The 17,668-nt window shown below is 46.4% G+C and overlaps 2 protein-coding genes across 7 annotated transcripts in view; one reads left to right on the forward strand and one right to left on the reverse strand.

The window, feature by feature from the left end:
• Positions 1–17,668, reverse strand: part of Pka-R1 (protein kinase, cAMP-dependent, regulatory subunit type 1) — a 21,070-nt gene continuing 3,402 nt past the window's right edge. For 2 of the 6 annotated variants that reach the window (XM_077634566.1, XM_077634565.1), the window contains exons 2-11: positions 14,297–14,470; positions 13,673–13,764; positions 11,258–11,366; positions 10,371–10,469; positions 8,519–8,578; positions 8,364–8,424; positions 6,660–6,781; positions 5,826–5,907; positions 3,927–4,111; positions 1–3,288 (exon numbers count right to left, since the gene is read on the reverse strand). In XM_077634566.1, the coding sequence (XP_077490692.1) occupies positions 3,939–4,111; positions 5,826–5,907; positions 6,660–6,781; positions 8,364–8,424; positions 8,519–8,578; positions 10,371–10,469; positions 11,258–11,366; positions 13,673–13,764; positions 14,297–14,470 (972 nt within the window). In that variant the 3' untranslated portion in view covers positions 1–3,288; positions 3,927–3,938. Of the gene's footprint in view, positions 3,289–3,926; positions 4,112–5,825; positions 5,908–6,659; positions 6,782–8,363; positions 8,425–8,518; positions 8,579–10,370; positions 10,470–11,257; positions 11,367–13,672; positions 13,765–14,296; positions 14,471–15,022; positions 15,746–17,668 lie in introns of those variants that run through there. The other 4 variants (XM_077634569.1, XM_077634570.1, XM_077634568.1 and 1 more) reach the window with 4 other exon arrangements.
• The window catches only part of LOC144101411 (uncharacterized), a 27,908-nt gene continuing 26,105 nt past the window's right edge, over positions 15,866–17,668 (forward strand). The window contains exon 1 of the mRNA XM_077634562.1: positions 15,866–15,987. Within this exon, the coding sequence (XP_077490688.1) occupies positions 15,905–15,987 (83 nt within the window). The 5' untranslated portion in view covers positions 15,866–15,904. The remainder of the gene's footprint in view (positions 15,988–17,668) is intronic.

Genomic DNA, 17,668 nt, shown 5'->3' on the forward strand with positions numbered 1-17,668 from the left:
TTAGTCACAAACAATTTTTTTTATTGATACCACTTTTGTTTCTTTACTCTAACAACAAAAATGTTCTGCTTGTCTCCGAACATTTGTCCAAGAAGCTGTTCACGGGCTTTGCAACAAACAGGTCGGGCATGGGGTGAGGGGGGACGGGATTGCAACGGGGCAAAGCAAAAAGAAAAAAAGCAAGGCCTACTTCTTTACACACAAAACAGAGCAAAAACGTGGGAGGCCAAGCACACAGGTCAACGATAAAACACTACGCCATTCCAGGTAGAAATCTTGGGACATGATCAGGTGCCAATTATAGCACGTGTGCCGATCTTGCAGCCAGTGGAATGCATGGCCCTTTGCCGGAACAACGGCAGTAATTTGGAACCAATCTTTCGAGCAAAGCAACAATGCTTCCAGGATTAGAAATAGGGAAGGCTACGGACAAGTAAACCAGTCTCTGAGCACAAATTCAGTGGGAAAATTACCGAATGGTGCAATGCATAACAGGTCAGACAAAGATTTACATGTATAGCTGCCAGTTCTTGGCTTGCAATGTCAAGCCAACAGTGTTTTCTCCACATCAGATCGTTACTGCAATGCACAGCGATACAGACTTTCGCACACCTCCACGCGGCACGCTGTCCACGGCATTGTTGGGTCAACCTGCACCACACAGTCATTGTTGTCTGTGCGTGCAAAGTGACACTGAAAAATTCAGCATTAGCCACGCGTTCGACAGGCTGCAAAACGCGCAACACAAGCCATACAGAATCCACTCCCATTGTAGACGTGCACACAAACAGTACAAATTACAAATCTAGCCTTGGAGAACCGTCGGCTCGTTAGAAATGCGCCGTCATCGGAAAACGCATGCGCGAGAGACAAGATCGCACCGTATAAATCCTCGGTATGTGCGTCGCCCAGAATGGAACAAAAATAATGGGAGGAGCCACTTGCCGAACAGTGAAGACGTCCCCACTGCTTTCGCCACAAAATGCCCAAACATCGGGATTCTTTTGTATACATGTTAAGACCAGCATAAGCCAGCGAAGGGGATGACACCTGGGTGTCCTTGGCATAGCATGCCGATCCTGGCTAACCTGGCAGCCCAGACCATCGCGTGCCGACAGTTTTAATGCCATGACGCCTCTTTTAAGTACCGGGGACACCTCGCATCAGCAGAGACGGTGGAAGGCGTATCACTCCGAAGTAAGCAGCAGCGGACCTTACTGCTACCGGTGGCAACAAATTCGAGGGTAATAATTGGGGGGAGGGAGTGTCCTCACGACAATGCACACGAGATAATGCATGGCCCTGCTACCCTGAAATACCAAGGACATTGCACACCTAGCGAAAAGGACATGAGCCGTGCATACTGCATTACTCAAAGGACACCAGGTAGTGTCGTCCTTTATCCGGTGACAGCGGCTTGCCTTTCATGGCGTAGATTCCCGAGAGTACTACACAAGTTGCATCTGCACTATGAAAGCTTACATATTTTTAATACAATGCCATGCGTGCTAAAAACGTTGCATCTCGAGGGTAACACGTTTGCTCTGAGTGCGCTTCCTGCAAACGGGGTGACCGTCACAAAAAGGTACAAAAAAAAAAGCTCGAGAGCTAACAAAAGTAAAAAAAAATCACTCCAAAAAGACACTTCTTTCACACACTGTGCGACTAAAACTCTAGACACCGTTACTTGCACACAAAATTTCGGTGCGTCGGAACATACCACTACGCCTGGTTGATTGAGCCTTTAGTGCAAGCAGCTAGGCACGTTAACAGCCACGATGATGTCACTGGCGACGCCACTCTACAAATGAGCAGCCAAGCAGAGGGGCCTGATCGAAAGGGTGACACTGGCCGGACACGACGCAAAACCTCTGCAGTGTGCGCCAGTACCGGAGGAAACTACTGCGCCCAATTCATTTCTCATCGCACAATCCCTGTGCCTGACTCGAGGCCGATCCTTGCCCGGCGATGCTGCTGTGTGCCGACCACAACACTACACGAGAAGGGACAACCATGACTAGAGTCACTAGAATGGAATCTAAAACACAACTGGCCTCTGCCGCCGCGGAGGAGCGGCAGAAATGCGCAGAAAAGGCTGGTGGCTGGCTGCCGCAGCTGACGACGGTGTGCGAACGAGGGCAGGGGGGGGGGGGGCGGGGGGGTGCAAAATAAACTTGGCAAAACAGTCAACCATGCCCTCCACACACGAGAGAGACAGAGACGGGTTCACAAAAACAAGAACACACAAAGCTAATCATAAAATGGCGCTCGTCCACCTGCTCCTCAAAGCGGCGCCCATGGTCCTCACAGACGCACAGCTTTGATTCACTGGGGCCACGCGAAGCTTCCAAGCCCGCTTCTGAAACATTTACAGAAACTAGTCCTATGTACAGGTAAACAAAGCAGCGATGCCGGAGTGGACAAAGAGGCGGTGGCGGGGGTCAGAAAAGCAACCAAAAACGAGAGGATGCGCTGCATTCGCAGAGTAACTTGTGAGACGTACTCTGCCTTTACCGCGAAGCTTCTTTTTTTTCCCCCCTGTGCTCAACAAGATTCATGCTGCATGAAATAAAGACGGAACAGAGAAAGACAAAGCAAAAGATGGCCACCGAGGGTTCAACGCTTTGGAAACGCTCGTCCCTCCGCAGTTTCAAAAGATGAGCTCCTGCGGGCTGACAGTGTTGCAAAGACAACACACAATTCTGCATTAACAACATTGCAAAGCAGCTCAAGACGGGTGTCTCAGCAAGAGGCAAAGCCATCCTCCGCAACTCGTCCACTGAACATCCGGCAGAAGCGATGTCCTATCGGAGCAGACATGTCATCTTAGAATCCGCTACGACAGCACCTGCCGCCTGGACAAGTGCACAATACTGCTACCAGAATGAAAGTCAAGTGTTGTCCTTGCTGCTTTGAGGACACATCCCACTCTATCTGCCCTGGCCCATCAAGGTGCAACTGAGACGACGCAGAGGAGCATGCAGAGAAAACAAATTCCGGGACATCATCCCACGCTTGTCATCGTGGCATCAGCTAATCACTTGACGACACATTGAGGCGAGAAGTTCCCGTTTTTAAGGCAGGCCACAGAGGAAAGGAGCAGGCATAGTGGGATTCTGCAGACAATTTGGGGGTGGGTATGGGAAGGCGCACGCGCTTTGTGTCTGGTGCTTATAAGCCATTTGCAAAAGTGAGAAAAAACTGGTTGGCAACTTCCGTTCTTCTGCGATGCCGCTTGCTATCGGTCTCTTCTTTTGTTTTTTCCCCCGTTTAAGAGCCTCCACGTTCCTGCAAAAGAACAGGGAGAGGGAATATGAGGCCCCAGAAAGCAACACAAACCGGTAATACAAAACAACTGCATGGTTTAGCACGTAGTTGAATCATCATCATCAGACTGACTATGCCCACTGCGGGGCAAAGGCCTCTCTCATGCCTCTCAAAATTAACCCTGTCCTGTGCCAGCTGCGGCCACCTTATCACCACAAACTTCTTGATTTCATATGCCCACCGAACCTTCTGCCGCCCCTTGCTACGCTTGCCTTCTTATGGAATCCACGTAGTTGAATGCAACATGTTTGGTAAAAACACTGGTCGACGGTTACCATGCATATGTAATGCAACATTATGTGACAGCAGTTTGTGGTGGTGAATGTACCTTTCACCATGCTACATACACAGTGTCACCCTCCTGCTTAGAGGAGTGAACAGCACAAGCGCTAGCTCACACCACTGCCCAGAGAGGGCACCACGGAACCGTGATGCAGAGCCTAGCACAGCCTAGCGCGCTCCTCCGTGTTTCGCCACGGCCGACGCCACAGAACTGAGAAATGCGCCCTAAACAGCTGCCGCTGTAAAACGTAGCTCAACTTCTTTACAACTTAGCCCCCACATGAGGAGACTGGTTCAAAGTGCAAGCAGTTACTGACCGGTTCTCTTTTCTAGACCGAGAGGGAGATGAGGCTGTTGTAGTGTGTCATGTTGCGCTTGAGGATCTCGGCACAGGGACCCAGCACCCGCTCGAAGCGGGACCGGTCAAGCTTGACGCACTTCAGGGGACCGCGCGACACCACTGTGGCCGCCCGCGGCCGGTCCAGCAGCAGCGCTATTTCACCTGCATGGGCAAAGCCGCGAGGTAACCCATTAGCACACAACGCACTAGGATGCAGTACGTTTGGTTGGCTGATGAGGTACACAAACCAAATTTTCATGTCTGCAGACTGAAAAAGCAAGAGGCTGAAGCTGGGGCGAAATCAGCACAAGTCTAATTCAGCCCTTCGCAGAAGATGCAGTGATGCACTCCAGGTCCAGAGAGGCTGAAAAGGTTGAGTTATGCAACACATATTTTCCATCAATTTTCACAAAGCATGCGCCTGCTGCACACTACTGCATGAACTTCTGTTCTCAACTTCAGGAGTCCTCAACCTTTTCAGCGACATGGAACCCCAACAGGTTTTAACTCTTTCCTTATTGTGAGGAAAATGACCATTTTTTCGTATCTTTCTGTAGCTCTTTTTTCTGCAAAAACTATTTCATTTTAAATTTAATGCAATACACAGAAACAAAACCAAATAAATGGGCTTTTAGGCATAAAAAATTGAACAACGATTTGCGTGTTGCAAGAGAAAATTTTATTTGCCAAAAACAAGATTTTAGGTAAAAATAAAAATTTAGTGCTTCTTCTTGGGTCATTACAGACAATTAATGACCGAATCTGTCAGAGTTCAGTTTAGTCAATCAAATCGCGCATGAGTGGTTTAGCGATACGTGTCCATGACATCACACTTTGCTGAAAACTCAGCTCTGGTTCCTTGTTTCTGCCATTTTATCTAATCATTTCTCAATACTTTGAAAACTAATTCGCTCAAAATAAAATAGGGAAGTCGAAGAAATACGTATAATGCGACGGTCAACACAAAATGTCCACAAATCCTCTGGAGTTGCCCTTTAAACACAAAAAAGACAATGACAAGACAGGCTCATCATAAATTAAGTCATTTTTGGCTTATGATGAGTCCAGCTCATCGTGTGTCTTGTTCACTCTGCGTCTGGTTCACAGCAAGCAGAGCTCGTCCAATGCAGTTTTTTGCTCAACACGACAGATGGCAGTACAGGTTCTGAAAAACTGCTGGCTTTTATTAGGCTCACATTTTCTATGCTGTTTTCTGTGTCTTAGGTAAAGGATATTACCATTTCCTGAAATAAAGAAAAAATGACATTCTGGTGCCTTTTCTTTTTTGATGTCAGTCAGGTGGTTAAGAGAGCCTCGTCTTGGGAATTAGTGTTTGAAATAAACAAGCCCCCTCAATGGAAGCCTTACTATTACTTATGTTATTGTTTTTTTTACAGATTAAAGCATTTGGAATGAATTCTCCAATGGCCTGCTTTGAAAATGCAGGACAGAAATTACAAACTTCCACCATTTCATCACTAATGTTCCCTTTATTGCAAAAATGTAAAAAAAAAACATCATTAAAGAGCAAAATTAAATTCAACTAACTTTGGTGATTTCTGAATGTCTCAGGGCAATATAACTAGTATACACAAAAATGCAGACAAATAGAGTAAATAAAGAGCAACAATTCAAAACTTTTCCCTCATCTGTCAAGAGTCGGCAGGTATCCTCCAACTCCTGCTGCTGACGCACTGATCCTGCTTCGACAAATGTTTTGGAAAAGGCCGCTCTTGCAATTAAGCTAGCAATTCATGTAGCCTCACGGGTGGTGCACTGTCCATTAAAGGGCTCAAGCTCTTCAGCACAAAGTAGCAACTGCAAAGCACCACACAATAACCAGCACATGCGAGAAGATGAAGCGTGTGTTCCGTACCAAAGTAATCCGAAGGGCCCAGCCTGCCAACTTCCTCCTGTGGCTCGTTCTCAGAACGTCTCTGCAGAACTGAGGCCGAACCCTGCAACCGGGCAGAGGTATCGGAGGGGGGAAAAACAACACCATCTTGTACTGTAACCAATGTACAAAGAAGCAGTATGCATTACACGCGCATGCCATCACACCCCCTGCATTGCCTGAAAGAATCACAAGTCAGAAGAAAGCATGGCGCAAGTTGTGAGCTAAGCCACTAAAACCTGTTAAAACTGGCCACTGGCCAGATAACGACCAGTGCACCATTAACATGATTTTACCAAGCTGTCGAATCAGTTTGCTGGAAAAGAAAATTTAACCTACTAACGTGAAACACGGGAGGCAGAAAAAAGAATCAGAATTTCCCACCTGTCCTCAAAGTGGTGTTGCACTTTGCACCAAAACGCACAACGAACACCGACACCTCTATGACCGATTGCAAATAACCGGCCAATCAAATTATTATAGACCACTACTAATGCAGTCAGTGCAGAACTTTCGTGACAGCAGATCAGTTGTCCCCATGCCACCACGTGGGCAAACAAACGTACATTTTTTCAGCAACATCTACACAGCACTACAGGATCATGTCCAAATCAATGATCCATCTACATGTTGTCAAAACATCCTGCAATTTCCCCGTGGCTACTCACAAGTGTCTCCACATCCCAGAAATTGAACAAAAACAAGCAGCAACAAGTTGAGTTCGGAAGCGCGTTGATGTGGTTGAAAAGTTGAGCTGACATGCTCGACTGTCGAGGATGAGCACGATGCTCGTCTCTGCACTGGACACTGCCTCACCTCCTCGATGATGAAGAAGTCGTCGCCTGGCATGCCCTGCTCCACGATGATGTCACCATCGTTGAACGTGACTGGCTCAAGCGCATCGGCCACCGTGAGTCTCTCCCACTTGTCAAGGCTCTCTGAGAGGCAAAGAGCGGGAAGCGAACAGAAATAAAAATCTTGAACTCGCGTGCGACAACGTTGCGAAAACACCTTTCCTGCACTCTCCGCTTAAAAGGGCCACTGAGGACAATTCCTACGAATTTTTTTTTCTCCGCGGAAGCCGATTGTGTGGACATTTGCTCAGCAGCAGAAGGCACATTCATTGCTGAGAAAATTGGGACTTTAGCGGTGAACACTAGTTGCTGTCACCGTCACATGACTGACACTCGTGGCGTCAGTCCTGAACAAGGCTCTGCCGATTCCCATTCGGAAACAAACGGCAGTGTAACCTAACCTCGGAGATCTGTGCCCTACAGCTTGCATGTGACGAGAACAGCCAGTGGCAGAGATACATGTATTTGATTTTTTTTTTTGCCTTTTCTAATTTACAAAAGCTCCGTTTTCGATAAAAGCAGCCTCTCTTCATCCTTAAAAACGTGGTAATACAGGCCAACTTCCTTTAAGGAGAACAGCCCTGCCTTTTGTGGAAGACAAGTAGTTCACACAAGAATGACATATTCAACGTGACCCCCATTTATACTTATGCCAGACAAATGCCCTGAGACAGCCATCAAATTCCCCAAACCGACAAAAAGACCATGCACAAAATAAAGACAAGCTCGGGCAAGTGAGGGGCTAGCTGAAGGAGACTGAAAACGTGTTATAATTATGTGCAGTTCAAATTAACGTGAGCCTTTCTAATAATACACTTGACGCAATCAAGTTGTTAGTTTGAATACACCGCAAGTTCAAATAACGAGTTTGACTTAACGAGATTCCACAGTAGCCCTGCCTGACGTCGGCATGACAAGGGAATTTCGGAAGACCTTGAACCAAGTATACTAGTTCAACAGCTAATTAGGTGCTGCTACAAGGCCAACTCCATCAGCTACCGAGTCGATGCTTCTTGAATTAGAGGGTGCTGTGTGAAACTGGGCGAAGGTTCCAAATGCCTTAAAGCACATAATTGTGTGCAGTGCACTATCAGAACGCTTTGACGCCAAAGTTATTCAACTTGTTAAACTAGGTTTAAGTGTAGGAACAAAATAATGCCCCAATTAGTGCAACCACACCAGTACATTTTCAATGCTGCCAGAGTCATACAAAAACCCAACACTGGCCCTTTCAGACATGCACGAGTGAAAATAGGGAATGCCTTGAAAGGCAGCATTAACTTAGGAGGCAACAGAAAATTTATTACAAACAAACAAACACTCCCTACTTTTTAACCTTCTGAACTGAAAACTTGACTGTTTCACAAAAAACAAAGCAATATCGTCATGTGAACAGAGTCATTAGTATTGATGGTGGTGCCATGAATATTTGGGAGGGAGATTACTGAACCTGTCAGTGGTGGTCAGACTGACTGGTAACAATACCACGACAAAAAATTTGAAGCGTGTCAACTCAATTGATGACTGAAGTGCCCACGTGTTACAAGCATGTAACGTTTCAACGAAGCACAGCCAAAGTGTTTAGAAAAAAATATTTGTCCCTAAAGAAAAAAAAAATGTTCCTTGTTATCTCAAAGCATGGAAGTTTAAATCCAATCCCACTCACCCAAAATGGAGACTTTGCTAAGAAATTCTTCGTACATCTTGCGCTTGCGGATGGTGCTTCCCTGTGACACAAGGTGATTTTCATTCAGCACGACTTCACACATGATGGCCCAAATGGTTAACATTTGTGCTATTATTTTTCACCAAATTACTCACCATCAAGATTCTTCTGTACGTATCCCGATCGATGGCCCAAAGCTTGACGTCCGTCTTGGCCTGCGCCAATGACATAATATTAAGTTCTCAGCAATCATGCAGACGCCGCACATCAGCACAGAAAAGATTTCCACGTGTCACCTAATGAATACTTTCTTGACAGTAAAACAACCTGTTCTGAAAAACCGCAGCGCTCAAAATTACCTTCAACAATTCCCCATACCATGCACTAATTGGCAGAAATAACAACAAGATGCACACATGCTAAAAGCCCTTCTTTAACTGAGCTCCCTATAAGGTAGTGCTTAGTGATGGCTCGTTTATTTTGCAAGTGGCAAGTTAAACGTGCTCCAATTGGTCAAAGCAGCGAGTTAGAACAGAATTCTCAGCACCAATTCCATGGCTCGTCGAGGATTTCAAGGGCAACACAAGGCAACTCGTAGGACAGCTTAGTGCAAACTTATTCAAAGGCCATGAAAATTGAGTCCATTAATGGTATGAAATACCGTATAAACGCGTCTAAGGGCCGCACATTATTTTCCAGAAGGAAATATTAGAAAAAAATATTATTCGTGTAAGAGCCGCACCCATAATTTCCACACGACCCATGTGTGAATAGCCTTCGAAATGCACGCACCGTGACCTGCGCGGTCAGCTCCGGCTGCGAGCAATGGCGCACGTCATTGCGGAGGCGACGCATGCGCACAGAAGCTTCCAGATGCCGCCCACGGATGGCATCAGAGGCCGCGGCTTATTAGCATCATTGTCAACTTTTTCCTCCACAGCGAGCTCCCGCTATTCATATCGGCATCAGCTCCAGCGTTTTGTTGCTGTCTGAGGCACAGGTGTTAGTTGCGGCTTTCGCGTGCTGCCGCGGAGCGTTGTAGCTTTAGCAGTTTTAGCACGATAAGGCAAGCACCTTAATAGCTACACGGCTTGGAGTTTGCTATTGAACACAGCAAGCGTGCGGCGGAAAGGAAATTCGACGTAGATGAGAAGTGCGTCCGACGATGGTGCAACCAAAAGGATGCATTGAGGAACACCAGCTGCAAAAAGCGCGCTTTACGAGGCAAGCCATGCAAGTTTCCTGAATCGGAAGAAGTGCTGCTCTGCTAAGTGATGGAAGCGCGCAACAACGGCTACGCATTGACAGCGGACGTGCTGCGCGACTTCTTGTGGGATGAGCGTGCACCGGCCAGCTCGCAGTGGGAATACACCGCGAGTGGCAATTGAACGTAGAATAAATGCTGCTGATTTCCTCATTGGTGTGTTTTTAATTTTAAAAAGCTTTTTTTCGTAAACTGCGTGTATGGACCGCACCCCAAAAATTGACCCTCCAATCTGGAAAAGAAAGTGCGGTCCTTACACGCGTTTATACGGTAATTTAACGGCACCTGGAGCCGATTCCTTTTCTGCCGTCCACCTTTGCCCTTTGCCGCTCTCAAATGATTTTCAAAAGCCGTTGAAAACAAACTGCCGGCTTGTAATGCTCATATGGAGTTCGTGCTGGTAACAGATGCAAGCGATAGATGGCGACACCTGCAAGCACAGTGGCAGCCTCGTGTGCTTGTTTCCAACCAGCTTTCTGGGTACGAAACGAATCTTTGTGCGCTCCACAGAGGGCACCGCATGTCATAAAAATCGTCATCAAGGCAGATTTTCACGCCACCATGATTTAAAAGCAAGAAAACGCAATTTCTTTTCAGCTTCTGAAGGAGCACAAGGATCATTCATAAATTCAAGGAATTTTCAGGGCCTTCGAAAAGACTTTTATCCTGCACTCCAGGTATTCAAGGCCTTCAGGACGCCACACAAACTCTAGCCACTCCTCAAATCAAAATGTGCGGCGCACCTTGACTGTAGCTGCTCGGGGTGTTCCGTAGATGAGGGCCAGCTCTCCAAAGCTGCCGTTCTCTGCGATCGTGGTGACGTGCTGCCCGTTAACGTACACCTGGAATGAAGGTGTGAGTGCAAGGACCAAATGAGTCGATGATGCTTTAACTTCGAAACAGGTCTGTCGATCTTACATGATTTAAAAAAAATTGAAACCACAACAATGCAGGAATGTTACACATAGTGTACTTCTTACGATCAAGCTAGCGCACAAATGTACAGCAGAAACCTGTAATAAAACACTCCCATGTCAAACTGCAAATAAAATTAGATTAATAATTTTTTTCAGAATTATTGCAAGCACTTTGGAAAATACCACATGAAAGCTGCAGAGGTGACACCAACTATTGCACAATTGGTTCCAGAAAGTGCAATGATTCTGAAAACCGACTTTTTCAATTGAAACAGGTAGTTAGGTGATAACTAGTAGACAAAGATTAAACCTGCATGCAAGCACTTTAGAATGATCACAACAGCTCAGCAATTTTTTTTCAGCTTGGAAGCAAGTGCCAGTTTTCCGTTGTCAATTCCATCAAACTACTGCTCAACACGTCCTCCTTTCACCTCATTGCTCGCAACTCATTTCCAAAGTTTTAAAGTAGAGAAAGGGTTGTAGTGACGTTTACATAACTAACACAAGTTTTCTGTCAACAGCTGCATGTGTAATGGAGATGTCAAAGAGAGACTGAAGTGAGAGGATAACGTCTCCAGAGGCTCAGTCACATGTTTGCTCAGCTGTAATGACAACAGTTAGGTGGGTCATGTGACACGTTTTAACTGATGTGAGGATCACAGATGATGCGAAAAAATAACTTTGAAAGGGGCAGCCAAAGGTTCCCTACTCACGTCCACTTCCCCCTGGTCGAGGACGTAGAAGTTGTCTCCCTCGTCTCCCTGCTGGATGATCACCTCGCCAGCTTTGTGAACCACGGGGAACATGGCGTCGAAGATGTCGCTGCGAGCAGGCACACACACCAATAAAAGTGGGGGGGTGTCTCAGCTTAGAGGGCAGTGAGCACTATATCGCCTTGGCTTTCAACACAAAGAGCCCTGGTACTGCAGTACAGCTGCAGGAAAGCACCTCAATCTCTAGTTGCTGACAAACGCAAATCTTGTGCGCTTTTTCTAACAGTATGCAGTACAGTAGAATGTTAACGATACAAAGCTCACAAAACATATTTTTACTAATACCCAAAACTCACATTACCAAAAGAATAAACATAACCCATATGCTGATGCATGAGAAATGCGTTCACGCAGACTGGTTTACGGCTGAAGAGATTTATTTATGGACATGCGGCCAACGCTAAGTGCTCATGGCGCACACGAAGCAACTGGCAATCACAACGCCGGTGATATGCAGGCCACAGGTCGCCGCTTGCAGTGTATACTGCACAAGAGCCGATCGCGGGACATGTGAAGGTAGCGCTTGGTGCTTGAGGGTGGTGCCACAGCTCCCGCTTTCATTATTACTGATAGTGCCACAGGAGAGTGTACAGAACACCCCGAGTTCTGCACTTTAGCTGGGGAGTCTTACTAATTCATATCAGCCGCAACTGTATCAATTGTTCAGTAATACAAAATATGCTCATGCAGCCTAGTGGACCTGGCACTTGCTCACATGGCAAAGCTTTTAAGTCAGGAAAGCTTGTGACAATGGCTTCTTAGGTGCTACATAAGCTCAGACATGTGGAAGCCAAGAATCACAGCACCAAACTTTTTAAAGATGAGTGAGAGGTTCAGAATACGCTACTGACAGAGATAAGATGCAGTAGCAGGGTGGAGATGTATTTCTGAATTGCTTGCTCTGTTACATGCTCTGTAAGATGTGTCGACGTCGTAGCGGCAGTGCTACCGCTGAGCGCGAGCTACTGGTTGGCTCTGGAACAACCGCCAATGGGTGGACAAATACCGTGCAGTGCGTGGTGCTTTTAGGGGCAATAAACCCCTTTGCAAGTGGTGCAGGTTGCACCTTACTCCTGTCTTCCTGTCACCCCGGCCGCCAACTGAAATCCTGTATCGCACAGTTGGTCACGGTCTCAATTCAACATGCCCGGACCAGCTGTTCGACCTTTTGCACCCATTTCATTTGTCTTTTGACGTGTGAAGTCTCCCCTCAGCCGATACTGGCTCCCATGCACCCCTGCAAAAGTGCCCACATCACGCGTCAGCAATGGAGTGTTACGTCATCACTGAGCAAGTGGATGACATGTTGCGAGTGCGGGGATATGCGGCCCCTGGTCATCCCCGGTCGTGTTGGTTAGAAAGAGAGGTGGCTCCACCACATTCTGCTTGGATTATCGCTACTACGTTAAAGAGCCACTGAGGGCAATTCCATCCAATCTCAATCATTGTAAAATTGAACTGTATGGCTCTTGGAGCCATTTTACAAAGAACAAGGTCTGAGAGCATAATTCAGAAACACTTTTCCACTCTGCTGCTTCCTTCGTTCCATGGCACAGTTGAGGTGTCCACTTTTTTTAACCAACCAAAGGTGCGACAGTCACAATGCCTTTCTTTTCCTCAAAACCAATTCTTTATTATTAATACTTGTAGATAAATTGATGTTTGCTAGGCAGCAAAAGCATACTGCAGAGAAAACTGTTTAAAAGGCAACATTTTTCTCCCCCAACTCAGTTCGAATTTCTGATGCCGATAACAGAAAGGGATCCTGAGCCGGAGGTAAATGGCAGTTCCTAGCCTCAGAGGTCTGCAACATGAGCACTGATATCACCACAATTTGATTGTGAAAAGAACGAGCAGAGGCAATACCTGCATTTAGTTTTTTTCAGCCTTTTCCGGCTTACAAAAGCTCTGTTTTCAGTGAAAAACGACCTCTTTGTCCTTAGAACTTGCTGATCATCTGATACAGGCTAATGACACTCTGTCCTCAGTGTCCCTTTAAGTTCTTCAGGACTCAGCTGCAAGTGCAGCCTTAGTGGCCACTGACGAAAGACCGTAAAAGCAAGCCAAAAACGCTGTGAACTATGCAAGTTTAACGCTTTTCGTTCAGTGCAACTGTATCTGCATGCAAGCAAGGATCAAACAAGCCTAAGCTTGATAATGTTTTTTGTAGTTCTTTGGTTGCCATCAAGCTGTGCCTGAAAGGGCACACAACTAGTTTTATCATCCTCCTCAACATGTTCAGTTCCTCAAAGTTATGTCTAACATCAAGCAAATGCAAAGTCAGTCCATCCACCCATTTTTTTTAAGAACACGAAATTTCCTTGTTATTACCACTGCGTGTAGCACGCAGCTCACCTCCGCTCGTTGTCGTCCAAGTGTGAGAACAGGACGTTCTTCTCAATGGCCTTTGACAGTGCTGCCATGGTCTTGTAGTCCTTGGGCACCATCTGTCGGGTGTCACAACCACATCAGCGCACATTTCCTCACCGCACAGATAGAGCACTCTTTCAAATAACGAATACAGCTATTTCACTCTAAAAACGGCCTACAGTTCAAGGCAATGGCATCAGCTTTAAGCTTTTATAAACAAGGTTGCCACAGAGACAGCCTCTGTTTTCTATGAACTATACACACCCAACAAAGTATTAAAACAGTTATGTTCAACAGTTACGTTAAACTCCGTGTTTTCCACGCTGCTGTCAGAAGTTACGAGTTGAGCATATTGCTAGCATTATCTTAAAACACACATACGCAAAGCAACAAATTCTAGCACATGTGAGGACTTCTCTGCAGTCTACACTATGCCCTCACTAAACATGACAAGTCCGCTGATGGGTCATCAACATCACTAGCGGTCTTCCAGTTGCATCTACAAGCAAATGAATTTCTCGGCCCAGTCAGTGCAGCTCCAATGCACAATTAGGAAATGCACTCTGCACAGCTCAAGAGGGGAGCGGCGGAAAGGATGTTGGCACCGACCTTTTTGACGTAAGATGTGGCATCCTCCTCAGAGTAGGTCTCTGCACTGACCGCTCCGCGCCGGCTCCGCTGGGGGGGCACGGGCAACGGCGAAAGCTCATCCTCTTTTTCTTCGCATGGAGGTGTGGTCGCCATGGGCGAGAGCTGCTGCTGCTTGGCTCTTGTGGCCGCCTCCTGCATTTACGACGCAGCACTTATGATACACCTGTAATATACTTACGATACACTTATGACGCACCTATATTACACAAGACAAAGCACAAACTCAGGGATTCAGAAAGCCTCACCTACTGCTGGCCTGCTTGGCTAAGCTGTGCAAGCCCTTGCAGAAATGCAACTTTAGTTTGGATACAACTACAGCTGGTTACAAATTGCTATCGGAGGACGCCGCCCCTACTGATGGCGTTGACCCGCTGCCATGACGTTGCGGTCGACTGTCTTGCACCTGCTAGCATGGCATCGCATGAGTCTTGCAAGTGCAAGGCGGCTGACTGTGGCGTCGTGACAAGAGGTCGACGCTACTGGTTGCGGGGCCTCCCTTGAGGGGAATTTTCCGCTTTGTTGTTGAGTTGTATCAAACTACGTATGGGGAGATAAATGGAAAAACGATACACAAGCTACAGATATGAGCACACCAGTATCACAGACAGATTGTGGCAGTAGTATCCTGCAGGCCTCTGTAAAGTACTCTTTCACCCGAAGTATCCGAAAATGCACTCTACGCACAAGATCGTGGTGGCGTCTGGCTGGTCTCGGCTGAGAAATCCTCTCAAAGATAGGCCCTCCGCGCTGTCTTGGCTCGGTAATGGCACTGAATGATTGTATTCCACAGGGGCATCCCAAGTGACGCACAATTTGGCACACAGCGAGGGAGGTTGTACCCACACAAGGTACAGGTGGCACACACACAAACAAAAGCCCAGATGCCAGGTACTCACAACTGAAATTCAATGTTCAACTTGCCAAGCAGTGACACACTTGAAGGATGGGCACAGGGCCAAGAAACCTTCCGTACACAAGTGAACAGCGAGCACAAGTGGTGATTTGTGTCACGCCGCACCACACTCCAATGGTGTTTGCACACAAAAACAGCGCCCCGAGGTCATGCACGAAGGCCTACACCACTCCTCAGCTCTTCTTCAATGGCACATGCACTTCCACAACAGCGACGTTCACACGAGAAATCGACTGCAGAGGAGCACAAGCACCATGCAAAAGCATACAGAGCGTCCAAACCTCGCTGTGCACTTTGAGCCACGACCACCAAGGGACCCCAGAAATGGATGCGTTATGCGGTCTTTGCGAGCAAAAATGGAGGACGCACCTCTCCGCAGACTCAGGGTGCCACCACCCCCGCCACGGGCGACCTCAAATAAGAAAGCGCCGGGCATCTCTCTCTTGGCAGCGTCCCACAAATACCACTGCTACCCCCCTTCCCCCCGCCTCTTGCTTCAAATCCTGCCCTCACGTTGAGCCTGACACTGCACACGTTACCAACTCCCGTGTATTTTTGAGGAGGGGGACCCTCCGCTCTGTGACACACGTCCGACAAGGAGAGAGAAAGAAAGAGGCGGGGAGGGGGGCAGACTGGAGGAGGAGGACAGAGCCATGCAACCCGATAAACGGCCGTCTTTTCCTCGTGATGGCACCGAGCCGACACACCAAGGGGGCACTGCGGTGGCAGCATGGCGGTAAGGTACCAATGATTTGCACCTATCCCTTTCTTTCTTTTTTTTTTTCATCTTCAATTCTTACCACACGTTTCACTGAACCAGAACTGTGCCTGTCAATTCTGTGCAGTAGGGCAAGTGAACCAACAGGAACCCACGTAAGTCGGAGGTACCCTGGTTTTTTTTTTTTTTCAGTCACTTCTGAATCTGTGGCATTCCGCTCACTGCAGCATGCATGCAGGATCCCTCTTAAGGAAGCAAAAAAAAAAAAAAAATTCTGCATTGTGGAGTTCAAGTACCTTAACTCAATGAAACTACTAAAGATGCAAGCTTGCTGTCATCATACTCTTAGAGCTTAGAGGTTCTGCATGCACTGCAACATTTTATCACCTGTTAAGTGCGCACCTGCAGAGAAAACCTACTTTACTTGGTAAAAAGGGGGATAGAGTGCGTGCGATAAGTTTTATGACATGTAAGAGCAAAATGAGACTCGAGATAACGACTGCACATGCTATGCCTAACTTTCCAGAGGTCTTTAATTACTATTTATAAGAAAGCAAAACGATGTACATATTACCGATCATGAATATTGCATGTTTATTCCGCAGTTTCAAAGCTTTCATTTATATATGTGTGTGCGTGTGTGTGAAAGCTGGTTCGTTTAAGAATTTTTAAAATTTGTTTTGAAACTGCATGCTCTTTTTCCAAACCAACAAGAAAAAGACATTCAAAGGTACTATTGGCAGATAAGAATGACTAAAAGATAGGTAAATGCAGGAATCAATTTTTTTCCGCTGCCGTCTGTTCTTTGCTCACATCACTTAGAGAAAACTGTCTCAGCATATTTGATACTTTCTGCTTCATGTCACAAATGTAGTAAGTACTGCTCCTCCTGCTGGATTACAACTGAGGAAGGATTTTGAAGCATGACACATGAATTTAGAAGTAACCTGCGGCAAGTTTGTTGCAGAACCCTTGGCGTCACTTTAAAGTGACACTGAGGACAATGCCATTCAATTTTGGTTGCAGTAAAATCTTGCTATATGGCTCTCTCCGGGTACGTTGACGTTTGTCGAGCAGCAATAAGCAGATCTCCAGTTTTTCCTTATGCATGAACAGATGTTTACTACTTTCATATGACATTATTTGTAGAAATCTGCTTGCCAAAAATGAGGTTGTTCTACTTCCCAATACAGTAGAAACGCAAATATGCAGTGTCTGAGAAAAGCCAGTTGTACTGCAACAGCAGATGTTAATAGATGTACCTAATAGCAGGATATATCCTGCTTGGACATAAAGCTCCCCCCTATATTCAGTAACTACGCATGCCTGTAAAAATGTCTGTCTGCAAGCAATTTCTTCCCTGCAAATGTGGAGCAAACAGGCAGTATACCACCACTGTTACAGACAACTTGTGGGATTTTTCGCATAATGCCCATAACGCAACAGTAACTGCCTCTGGTCATCGTATAAGCACCTAGAAATGTTTCCAGACATAACCGCAATTAGTGGTCCAGTATAATGTCACAAAGATATCCAAGAATGCTTTACACAGCGTCTCTTTGGCGGAGCAACTGCCAGCAGTGCAACAAATGCATAGTACAAACACCTAAAACTCATAAGTCATGCCTTCAGCAGTACACATTAGATTTACAATTTACTATTAGTAATCATGACTTACTACAGTCACACAACTTTATTT

Source organism: Amblyomma americanum, chromosome 8, assembly GCF_052857255.1.
Source record: "Amblyomma americanum isolate KBUSLIRL-KWMA chromosome 8, ASM5285725v1, whole genome shotgun sequence".
Lineage (NCBI taxonomy): Eukaryota > Metazoa > Arthropoda > Arachnida > Ixodida > Ixodidae > Amblyomma > Amblyomma americanum.